A 12,844-nucleotide genomic window follows, 5' to 3' on the forward strand; every position below is an offset into this window, starting at 1 on the left:
AGGAAGAATAAAAGCAGAGGATCTTGAAGGAGAGTGGCGGGGGTTTGGCAGGCATGGGGTGGGGGGATCGGGGTTGGAAGGAGATGGAGGAGGGAGTTAACAGAGGGGAGGCAAAGAGCATGTGACAGTGCGACCCATGCCTCCCACTGACAAGCTTTATTACAGTCCCACCTGCAGCGAGACAGCAAAAAGCACTTAGCCTCAGCCAAGTCGCCTGACAGTGGAGGACAGTTTGGGAGAGAGAGGAGGAGAGAGGGATCGAAGAGCAGAGATGAAGGAGGGAGAGAGGGTGGAGGTGGAGACAGGGAGGCTGGGTGGGAGGAAGGGATGATTGAAGTCATGGGGTTGCAGAGAAGAAGCAAGAGAAAAGGAGATATAAAGAAAAAGGAAGAAAACAGGGAGAAAAACATAAACAGAGAAAAAAAGGACAGAAATGAATCAAATATTGCTCTGTTGCGTTTACAGCACTGTTTTCATTCAAAAGTGCTCCTCTGCATAAAACATCATCACTTTCACCCAAATATGGATTGATCTGGTGTTTTTTTGAGGCTGTATTACTGTGAGGTTTTCTCATTTTTGTCTATCTGTTGTATATAAAAACTTTTTAAAAAAAGCACAGCCACAACACAGCCTGCTGCCAGCTCAGAGGGCGCATGCAGTCAGGCTTAATCCTGCTTGAACACCTGTTTCCTTTGTGAGGTCAAAGGTGAGAGTCTGGAGGTCTCTCACTAAGTGGTCATCTTTTTCAGAGCTACTGCTGAAACATGTCTGTAACCTGACCCCACTGCTCTAAACTGAGTATTAACCTCACATTGGGTGGCCTCTGCAAGCCCTAAATATAACTTCTTGAGAGCCCACAAGAGGAGTTATTTGGTCCACGCTGCGCAGACTTCAGTTTTATTTCATACACTGTATAATGCAAGCCCTGAAAAACATAACGCTCTCAGGTGCTTTTTGCTGTAATCATTTAGTGCAATTCATGCAACATGTGAGAAGTAAATAATTAAAGGGATGAAATGGTGAGAGGTTTATTACTTCCAGAATGGCGACAGCTCATATCTATTAGCACTCCAGCCTGCTGATGTATCTGCTGATGAGCTATGGCCAAGTAATGACGTGCTCCGCTGGCTGTGAATCCATAGGTCTCTCCCTAAGTCTACTCTTTCTGGCTCCCAGGCTCTGGATGGAAAACCACAGTCACTAAATCAAACCCATCCGGAGGGAAGACGAGAGAGAGATGGAGAGAGAAAGAGAGAGTGGGGGGGTTAACGGCCTGTTTCTCAGCCTTTCGGAGAGAGGAATGTGTTGGAAAGGGTACAAATCAACCAGAAGTGACTGCACAATAAGGTCAGTGTGACCAGAGGAGGATCCTGACTCAAACGGGAGACACGCACAAACACACACGCACAGAAACAAACACATTAAGCACACACATGCAAACACTGTGAGTGATTGAGTCGGGGCATAACCCCGTGCCCACCCTGTGAGTGGCTAATAACCGTGGCAAAGTGCCAAACCCACTGTCTCCTGACTAATTCCCCCATGCCCGCCAGGACTGGCGCCACGCTGCAGAACAGAGCTCTGTTTCTCAAAAATCCTGTGATCATTACATTACTGAATTACTCAAATAGATGGATGAAAAAACAGCCGTGCAGGCCATCCAGCTCGCTTGTCCCCTGAAGAAAGGCTGTAATGGAACAGACAATGGAAACACTGTGAATTAATATTTGTTTGTTGAGAGTGCCTCCACTCACTTAACACACACACACACACACACACACACACACACACACACACACACACACCTCGACGCCCACTCTGCTGGGCTGGAAAAAGAGGGCAGAGAGGTGGCGCTCTGCCAAGCGTGGTGCTGCCAAGAGACTCGGTATACCCCGGTCTCCAGTGGCATTTTAATCACACACACACACACACACACACACACACACACACACACACACACACATACACACACACACACACACACACACACACACACACACACACACACACACACACACTTCCATCTGCTGGGCTTCATGGGAGCGGCGGCAAGCTTGTCACTGTCATTCGAAGTTAGCCCACCCTCCTGACATCCCTACTGAGGGGGACAAAAGAAAAGAAGAAAAGAGAAGGAGTTGGGAGGGGGGCAAGCAGTGGCATTCCTCTCCATGCCTCCTCTGTCACCCTCTGATCTCTCTCTCCAAACACATCCCCTGTTGTCTCTCCATTCAGTGTCCTTGTCCTCCTCTCACCATCCTCCAATACCTTCCTTCCCCACCTCCCCGGCACTCTGCTCCTGTCATCTCTTTGCTCTATTCTGTCGTGCACAGCTACTCTCATCCTTCCACCTGCTGCTCTGTTCTCTGGACAACAGATACTAGCACGGCGGCTGTAATCCCCCCTTAATGGACACACTGTTCCTTATTTAATGTGTGCAGTCTATGTGCTCTTGTACCATGGCTGTTTATGTATTGAACCTCACCGCTGTGTTCTCCATGCAAGACTCTTAATGTGAAATGTTAACCGCAGCAGCTAAAGCAACTGCTCAGACATTGATCCTCCTCCCAAGCAAAGGCAGGTTGCCAGATACTATGAATGCCCCAACCAGCACCCACACCCCATCTTCAGTGGTGCTCCATGCTCCCACAGTGGGTAATTGTAATTGTATTGAACTGGCCAGCAGCCAAGCGTACAAGACTGCCAAGTCTGCCAAGTCCAGCTGTGCCGTTGCAATCAAAACACACTCACAGCCGATCTCATGACAATCACATCATCAGCATGTGTAAAGGCACACACATATGTGCACACAAACATAAATATACATATCTCAATATGTATTTGCTCAGTGTGACAAGACTGAAAAGAGAAGGCTGTGATGAAACACTAGTAGGGAACAGAATACATTCTTGGAAGGATAAATTCACACAAGTGGTAAGGGTGGTAGAGGCCTTCAAGAAGAGCATAATGGTGCATTAATTCCTCACCATATATTCTGACCTTTGCATATGTCCCGTGTGCCCCTCCCTCCATCAGATGTCTATAGAGAGCTGCAGGAATGAGTCCTAAAACCCGGAAATGAGTTAGTGTGTTTGCACTCCCAGTGTCCTCGTCTCAAAATCAATGCTTTTTTTTTTCAAATGGGTTTTGGTTAGATGCTTGAAACTCTATGGTTAACACAAGCTTAAGAGATTTTCACATTTTGTTCTACGACATAAAATACGCTAGTAAAAACCCCACTTGTATTTTGAAGCCTTTACATGTTTAAAAAAAGGCAATTTCTAACAACTGACTGAGTAGAGCTTCATCACGTCTAACACGTCTTTACAGTCTCATTGTGGTGGTGACATGAGACCATAGTGTAGTTTGTTTACAGCAGTGATTCCAAACTTCAACAAGGGGTTCCCCAAAGCCTCAGGAGGGTCGCAAGGCTTCTTTGATTTTAAGGGGTATAATAAAAATTTAAGATATATACGTACAGTAAGCCTATATCTCAGCATTTCATTAATTTATGTGAAGGAACCTAAATGAAATTGTGAGTTTTAAAGTTTAGATTTGTCCAAAAAAAGCCAGTATGATTGAAAGACAGAGAATGATAAAAAGTTCCTAAAAATGTCTGGAAATATCCTCTCTGATAAAATATTCACAGGAAATAATATGCCCAAAATTCATCCAGATCGCATTTACACAAACCTTAATCCATTCACTATTTAGGTTAATTGTACACTTATCGATGGTTCTGCCCTTTTATTGTCATGCATTGGATATAAAAGGAAATATCTATAAAAAATGTCACTTAGTCAGTTGTCGTCTGTTAACTCAATGATAGAAAAGGGGTCCCATGAGAATAAAAGGTTGGGAACCACAACATTAGCTTTTTACTTCTGGTGATGCATTTAGGTTTCAAAAATCATAAAAGGGTCCTTCATTTATGAAGATTATCTATAAGTATCATAAACTTTGTTTGCCACAGAGCTTATTTTCTGCAGTGATCCAAAATCCAACCGAAAAATCCCATTGGTCTTCTGTTCTGTTTGCCTGCTAATTAATATCATCCCTGCAGCACTCTATGCAGACAGTAGAGCAGAAAGGTGCACTTTGTACCTTCATTGCTGATCGTAATGTATTGAGCTTTGTTTTGAGCCTGAGCGACTTTAATTATATGTGAAGTGATCAGTAAATGTGTTCACAGGTCCATGGGTCTAAAGCACATTGTGGTCCGCCTTTATGTCATCTCCTCCCCTCTCAAACCTTTTCCTGCCTGATAGCGGCTCTTAATTAGCCACAATATGACAAGACATTTGACATATGAAATGCGGATCTTTGTTTGCCGTTTTTAAACATGTCTGCTCTGATTATATTTTAGAATATTATTATAGACCGTTTCGCTGCTAGACTACAGCTTGGGTCCATGAATACTTCCTGTCAGCTGATATCATTCACATACAACATACAACAACAAACATACAACAAGAAATGCAAAGGAACCCATCTGAAATATTTATTTAAAACGGTCTATAGATTTTCTTACGTTACACGCTGACATTCTTTAAGACCACAATGCGATGTGAAAGCTCCCTGCCTCCCTCTCTCTGTATGCCACTGCTCTAAACAAACATTTACATTAGAGTGGCCATTAAGCCACTAAGCATTCACACACACACAATTAAAAACCAGACTGCAGTGGACTGTGTAGCATCATCTGTCTGAAACCATAAGCCTCTCCCTTTCACTCTAGCTGCTGCATAGGGGCCCATTTAATGATTTAAACCCAACAGTCTTAAGATCATGACAGATTGTGCACCTCTGTACTCTACTCTGTGTGAACACTGCAAGCGTGTCTTGTGTCACGTTTCTAGCTTGAGCGGAGGAAATGGGCCGTGTCATGTCAGTGCAAGCCACAGTGCAACACGCATGATGGAGAGCACTTAAATAACTCATGAAAACCCTGTTCTCAACCCACACTAGACCACTGGGAGGAACGCTCAGTCTTCTATGTGTGTGTGTGTGTGTGTGTGTGTGTGTGTGTGGATGTGCGGTGGCCCTGTTTGTCATGACTGTTTAACCAGGTGCCTTTGAGTGTGTTGTGGTTGAGCTAGTGTGTGTGTGTGTGTGTGTGTGTGTGTGTGTGTGTGTGGGTGGGTGGGTTTAGTTGGAAAGAGAGCTCGAGATGAGTTTCTGTAGATGACAGGGGGGCCCTCACGGCCAAACAGAAATAGCCTTAGAGAAAAGCAACAGGGAGAGAGAGAGTGGCCTGGGCAGGAGGAAGTAGTGCACAAGAAATAAAGAGGAAATAAAAAAAGTGAACTAGAGTTAAGAAAATTAGATTTGCAAAACTCCTGTGTTTATAAGTGTAAATGCTTGTGTAAAAAAGACAGAGGAAGAGAAGGAATAGATACCCAGTGAAAAGGCAGTCCAGCTACACTGATAAGAGGAGACAGCAGCACTTTCCACATAAACGCACTAAGCTCCAAAACCCACTGTAGTGATGGCCTCCCTCGGGGCATACTCACACACATACACGCTCACATGTCATTTATTTTTTGTGTCTGCGCCTGCTTCATCATGACATCTTCCAACTCGTCTCTCAGTCTCCTTCTATCACTATCATCGTCTCCTTCACCAGCATCCCAAAAACTTGTTAATTCATCCATCTATCTGGCTAAACACTTTACTGTAGTTGAAGGAGATGGGAGTGAAATGACCGCAAAACCTATAATCTACTGCCCTGGATCAAGGCTGGCAACAATAAAACAAAAAAAAAACAGCAAAAAGGGTGTGTAAGCATGTGCATTTGTGTGGTAACATTGGCAATGTCAGCGGCTGTTTGAGAGTCTTTGTATGTGGGTTTTGTGGGCAGGTTGGGTTTGCTGGTTTGCATTGTTGACAATTAAAACCAGTTGCTCTTAAACAATGCACTGACAGGAGGTGAAAGAATCTGATCCCCTGCACATTTGCTAACCAAAATGCAGGGAAATCATTATTATCTCCTCCTAGTCTCACACAGCAGCATGTGTGCAGGTTGACTGTTGTGATGACAAAAGATGATTATGAAGAGTTAAATCAGTTTCAGGGAGCAGATGATAGCTTTTGTAGGTATATATAGGTAAAATGCAATGGTGGTACAGGAGTGCAGCTGAAGTGTTAAAAAAGGATGTAGTGTTAGAAGACATGACAGCATAAGCCTAAAAAGAAGAACTCAACAGGTTTTTTTAACTATTCGATGAATGTTAGAGCCGCCTCAGACCTAATCTTATTCACACCAGGGGTCTTACTACTTCCTGTGTTGCCACACAGTTGGGTCAGGAGGTAACCTCACACAGGAAAAAGGAAGCAGAGATAAGACGCCCTCTAAGTGAAGAGATATATACTCAAAGGGCTTATTCTGAGGGCTGAACCAAAGCATTTACTACTGTATGTTCTGACTGAAAGCCTGTTGAAGCTGTGGGTACACAGCTGTGATGAGATCAAGAAATGCAACATGAAACATAACGGATGTGTTAAATAATACTGCTAGTGATTGTAGAATAGCCTCAGGGGTATTTAATTGCAGTGGTCTGTACGGTCGACTGTATAATAAAGGTGGATGATATGACAGCTCCCCAAAAGTGAAGCCAAAACATCACGATTGCCCCCTGGTGGCTGGTTGCAGTACAGGTCATAAACCTTTAAGATGGTTTCTGTCATTTTAGCTAGTTTTTTAAATCACACTGCTGCATGTTTGAGTGTTAATTTGTATAATAAATTTGGTTTAAATAAGTTATTTGATTCCATAAAAGGGGTTTTGACATTATGAGTGACAGCTGTGCGTGCCAACCAGTATGCTCTATGCTACGATTGGTTGGATGGGGACTTGTTGCATAGAGATAGCTACAGTGCAAACTTTGGCTCAAAACAGTGTCACGAGTGCAGGATGGCAGCAGAATATTTCTGGCTTCATTTTGGTACAGTGGGAGGAAGTGGAGAAACATTCTCCATCTTTATATACAATAACTGCTCTGTACTGTACTGCTCCACACTTAGTGTGGAGTGAAATGTGGTGGATTCTACATTCACATAAACAGAACTTTTAGGTTAGGCCAGTTAGCATCATTTTAAGTAGCTAAAAAACAGAAGTAAAACAAAATAAATAAAAGGTGGAGACAGAGGAGAATAGAGTAAAAAATGATACATTGTAGAATGTGATCTGGAATTCATAAGATCTATACTCACTGGAAAGTGGGCGGTCAGCTTTCTCTGGCTCTGAGGTCACCGGGTTAGAAGAAGTGTGGTCACCTGCAGACTGCGAAGGCCCAGAGTCCACCTCCTTACTGGCTCCAGCCGTGCTCTCAATCACAGTAGATGCCTGAAAGTTACAAAAACATAATTAACATGCAAGTAGTTAAGAAAGAATTATTGCATCACAGTGTCCTCTGTAAGATAGGGGTGGAGTGAATGAATCGCAATAAGCAATTTCAATATAAGTCCCCAGACTTATTACAAACAGCTCAAGTTTAAGATTCTGATTCTGCTTCACACATATGTACGAAGAGGTGCCCTGATAATGTTACAGACCATTACAGACCATCTGCCACCCTTATTGGGGCTACAACAGCAATATGGACATAACAGTGAAATCTAAGCCATAGAGAGACACTGATGGTGCAAATATAGCAATTTACTGCTGATGTAGACCGTCGTTGGTGTAACCATTTTTAGCTGCTGTCATAGCACTCAGATTCTGCTATAAAAAGACAACAACTAAAGGGGATACAGCGCTGGGTGAAGAAGTGTCCCTTCCCTGAAGTGACAGAGCCGCAAAACAGACAGACAGACAGACAGACAGAATCAAAGACGGCGAGAGACAGAGAGAGAAAGAGTTTTCCTGACAGCCCAAGTCTGTTTGGATGTGCTCCACTCTGCTCCCCTTCCACAGCTGAAAGAGGAAAGAGGGATGAGCCTTCAGGAGAGAGACAAGCTGACCATGAAAAGCAGAGGGAGAAGCAGAGGGTGGCTGTCAGAGAGGAGAGAGAGAAGTGGGGGAGAGTTTAAAAGAGGCTGTGATGGCTCCCTCCATTGACGAGCAGCAGAGAGACAGGCGGGGAAGGTGCAGCGCATCTTAAGACAAAAAGGCACCCTGGGCTGATGAAATATACATAGCTCTCAGCTGGAGACAGAGACACAGAGCGACAGAGCAGAGGAGGGCCCTGAAGACTGACGAGACTCCGCAACCCCTCCTAAACACACACTGCTAAAAATAAAACACACAGACATATTCTTAATGACTTCTCATGAGGAGCCAGGGGGGGAGTAGTTAGTGCTTCTGTGTGTGTGTGTGTGTGTGTGTGTGTGTGTGTGTGTGTGTGTGTGTGTGTGTGTGTGTGTGTGTGTGTGTGTGTGTGTGTGTGTGTATGTGTTCATATGCTTGGCACTTACACACACATGCAGGTGTTTGTGAGCATCAAAGTGCATCAATGCTTCCTCCCACAGTTACAGACTGAGTGGGCAAACTGTAACAGTAGCTTTGACACAAAAAGTGTTTTGGCTGTTGGCCTATAATCCACCTGCTGGTCAGGGGGATTTTTTGGTCAGGAGTTTGTTTCAACTGCCTCTGGCAGACCTGCCCACCTGTCCTCTCTTCAAGCCCCGGCAGCTGCCTCCGCCAGTTAAAAACCATTTAACACACCTCACTTAACAATAAACTCACCCTTTGTTCAAGCTAACGATCCACCTCTCCCACACACTCTCAGTAATGGCTATGCCACTGAAGTATTGGGATTCTCACGCGGGTGTATTATACAAGTGAGCGTGTTAGACTGAGTATATTCACTTTGCTTCATCGAGTCTACCTACTTATCTTATCTTCCTCATGAGACACGTTGGGTGTGCCTCCCCAGTCTGTATCCCTAACACGTCATATGCAAGCTAGAGAAACTTACTCATGTCTGAGCCTGGGGACTACCGCTCCTCTAGAAAACACACACAGCAAACATGCCTACAGGTTTCCTAACCTTTGCTGTCTGTCTTTTTTTTGTCTTTCTCCCTCTCTGAGTGAAAGTGCATGCATGAGGGGCTTTATTATGAATTCCCCACTTTGTGTATTTAAAGAGAAAGATATAAGAAGGAAAGAGTGTCTGAACTGTTCTGTCAGGTCAGGGCTTTATAATTTCATCACTGAGATCTTGTCGCTTTTTCTGTCAACACAACAGTTGTTGGAAAGTAACACTCAACATACTGGCCTTAAAGAACAAGCTGGGATGCCAAAATTTGATGGTACTCATTTAGCTGTTGCCATCATTGCTGCCAAATGACTCATCTATGCTCATATAATTAGGGAGGGGCATGACTACTTAGAGTGTGTCATGTTTCATAACAGAGTGTTACTATCGGCACAGCCGTTAGATATTTTTGTGCTTAAAGGTCCAGTGCTTAGGATTTAAGGCAATCTATTGGCAAAAGTTGTATCATAATAATCACCCGAAAATAAGAATCATTATGTTTTCTCATCCACCATGTTGTTCTACAGTAGCCCAGAACGGACAAACCAAACACTGACTCTAAATAGGGCTTTTTGCATTTTCATAGCCACCATAGTTCTACACACTTTGCACACTGGAGAAGTTTTAGGTCTGCAACCTCACCCCTAGATGCCACAAAATCCTACACATCGAACCTTTAACTGGACTGAAAGTCCACAGTCGTGCTAGCAGCTCTGCGAGGCTGAACTCAGACACAGCATTGCTTTGAGCTAATTGCTAACAGCAGCATGCAAAAGTTGTCACAAAGGTAATATTAGCATGCTGATGTTTAGTAAGTTGCTGCTGACATTTGCGAATTTGTTTTTTGAATGGCCACTTGAGGCAGGCTCCAGAAGCCAGTAAATCTCCATAGATTTCCATGTTAAAATGCTCAACTTCATAGCTGAATTAAACATTTTTACAGCCTAGTTTTGGTTTCTATGGCAAATTTTTCCATTCATGGCAACTGTACCAGGGGTGTATTTTAAATCGACTCAGTTGTTTGCAATTTATTAAGGCTTAAAGGTACACATATTTAAGGTCTGGCTGCTTTGAGTGACAGATTGTTGCAGATAGTGTCCTCGGCTTCTGAGTCGGATCCACCCCTCACTCCTCCATAGCTCCAGCTTCTAGTCCAAATATGATCACTTCTGGTTCCAAAACACCAAGATAGCGACTTCCCAAATGCCGAATTTATGGCATTTGGTGACATTGTGGTAGCTATATTCCTTATTTTTATAGTCTATGATTGGGACTTAATACAACAAAAATAAAGCTACAATACTGCTTTTTTTATTTATTTAAAAACAGCCCAAGTTTATATGCACACTTGATATATGCCCTTTGAATAGAGCAGGAATTAGACCAGGGACATGTGAGATGCAGCGCGGGAGTCAGGGGGTGAAATGAAAAGGATCTAGAGAGGTAGCACTAATTGAGGTTAATTCCACAGTTCAGCATTATCTCCTCTAATCGGCAAGGAGGAAGTTGGTAACGGATGATGTTGCAGTACATGGAGAGAGCCTGCCAGCAGAAATCACACAGTAGTGCGGAGTACAGTATGCCCCCAAAGAATCACAAGACATTAGCAGCTGAGTGCAGATCTTGATATGAAGCTGCAGATAAACAGAGAGTCCAGAGGGCCTGCAGGCTTGCACAGAGAGAAGTGTGAGTGCTTGAGTGTGTGTGTTCGAGTGTGTTTAAGTGAGAGGCTTCTCAATCAAGACAATCAAAACCTCTCGAGTCATTTCCCTGTCTCAACCCACGTCTCACCTGTCAACTTCTTGAAGCAGTGCTGACACTGTGCTGCACACACACACCCTGCTCTAGACTCAATGTCACTTCCTGGTACTGACACACAGGGAGTGATGGGGTGATACACATGCACATCACCCAGAAACACATGCACACTCTAAGTCTTTCTCTCACATACACACACTAATTGTGACCTAACCCGGGCCTCTCCAGGGACGAGCTCTTTCATCGCAGCCGTGCCCGTCGATACTTGAGCCCTGCACAAGATCTGCAGTTCAACACCTACCAGATTCATTAAGGAGGAGGATGGAGTCAGAAGCAAAATGGTACATCGATAAGCAGAGGAGGTGGGCGCACATGTGTGTGTGTGTGTGTGTTTTTGTGTGTGTGTGTGTGTGTGTGTGTGTGTGTGTTCGTGCGTGTGTCACTGGAGCGAGGGCCATCCATAAACACTGCTGACAGTCTAGACAGGAAATACACTTGAGGATGTCGATAAGTTAGTCAGCGGGGTTGAGGATAGATCAATAGGAACACAGGATGATGTCAGTGGCTGTAGATGAGATCACCTGAGGCGACTAAGGATCTACACATTCAGTATCAAACGAATTGTGCTATCACAAAGTGTTCCATATTACCTATTTGACAGGAACTGTGGAGGGAGCAGTGGTGGCTTTTGGCATAGGCTATATAGGTGCCCAGCTAGGCCAAAAATGCGCAAAAAAAAAAAAGTTTATGTGATTTATCATCACAGTCTGAACAATGCGTGGTGCGTGATTCAAGTGGACATCAGAGGACCATTCTCCGTCCACCTATCAGCAAGAAAGCCAATTTTGAATAGAAGAGCATATCTGCTTCCTCCTCTGTAACCCAGCCATCTACCTAGTAGTACACCCACCTCATCAACTACCACTATGCCACTGAGAGGAGTGTATGTGGAGAGAAAAAACATGAAAAAAGAAAGAAAAAAGAAGCTGGTTAACGTTACCTCTCAGCAGCTGGTGGCCGTCACTAACAGCTCACAGAGTTTACATTGTGATGTATTCAAGCTCTACTCAAAAAAAGACCATCGGGCAAAGATAAACCATAAAGTTCTAAATATGTTTAATGCAGTATTGTAAAATGTATTTTTTGGAGAGAAGCTTGGATAATTTTTAGCTGTTTGAAAGAGACATTTATTAATGTTTTTACAGCAATCATGACGTAAATAGTAATAGTAAAAAAGATTTTTGCATTTTTTAAAAAAAGATGGTTTTCATTTGAAAGAAGGGTATTGTAAAGGTGCTCATTTAATGGTTGTGTAATGAAGGCCTTAATTACTTTAAAAAAGTTATTTTGAAGTTTTAGTTTTTCTCTGGTACAATATTAAAATATAATAAAACAATATAAAAACATCAGTACTATCAGCCAAACTGTTATTTTAAACATTGTTATCTGCATCAGCCGAGAATTTCAAGATTGATGCACTCCTAGTTCAATTAAAAAGTGAATATGTTATTATTGTCATTTTACATTATCACATGTTGTTTAATTGTTTATTCATCTGATTGAGTTAATTTGTAGCCCAATTCCTTTTTTTCGTCATTTAATTTTGATTGCTTATTGATTATCTATTAATTATACAATATCCAATATATAACAACATGCTGTTGTTAGCTAGGTTGTTTATATGCATTTTGGTAGTACACCTGCAGTACTTTGGCCATAGAACGGCAGCAAATGACTTATTTATTTAATTATTTATTTATTTGTGGGTGTAGGTGCAGGGTGCAGGGGGCACTGGGACAGAGTGAAACCAAAACCCTCTTCTATAACCAGCTGCAGAGTTAACTAAGACTTTTGAAAGACCTCCAAGCAATAAGTCATGTAATTATTCCCGTTTCCTCTGGTGCCATGTCCAGCTGTTGTTCTGCCTTCACTGAAATGGCATTACCAGTTGAATCACTATTATGTCATCATTTCATGTTAGAGAGTTTCAAAGCAGATGTTTATTCGTGTGAAAATGCCACAGATTATAACTTCAACATTATTGGGAATAAATACCTCCAGAGGCATACAGTGATTCTCCCTTGAGATTTGGGAAAATGAAGGAGATGATG

The 12,844-nt window shown here is 43.0% G+C and overlaps 1 protein-coding gene across 1 annotated transcript in view; it reads right to left on the bottom strand.

Moving 5' to 3' along the window:
- Window positions 1–12,844, bottom strand: part of gse1b (Gse1 coiled-coil protein b) — a 193,688-nt gene that overhangs the window by 125,321 nt on the left and 55,523 nt on the right. Inside the window, exon 2 of the mRNA XM_042501982.2 lies at window positions 7,210–7,342. Within this exon, the coding sequence (XP_042357916.2) occupies window positions 7,210–7,342 (133 nt within the window). The remainder of the gene's footprint in view (window positions 1–7,209; window positions 7,343–12,844) is intronic.

Source organism: Plectropomus leopardus, chromosome 1, assembly GCF_026936395.1.
Source record: "Plectropomus leopardus strain MGB_pleo_1.0 chromosome 1, ASM2693639v1, whole genome shotgun sequence".
Taxonomy (NCBI): domain Eukaryota; kingdom Metazoa; phylum Chordata; class Actinopteri; order Perciformes; family Serranidae; genus Plectropomus; species Plectropomus leopardus.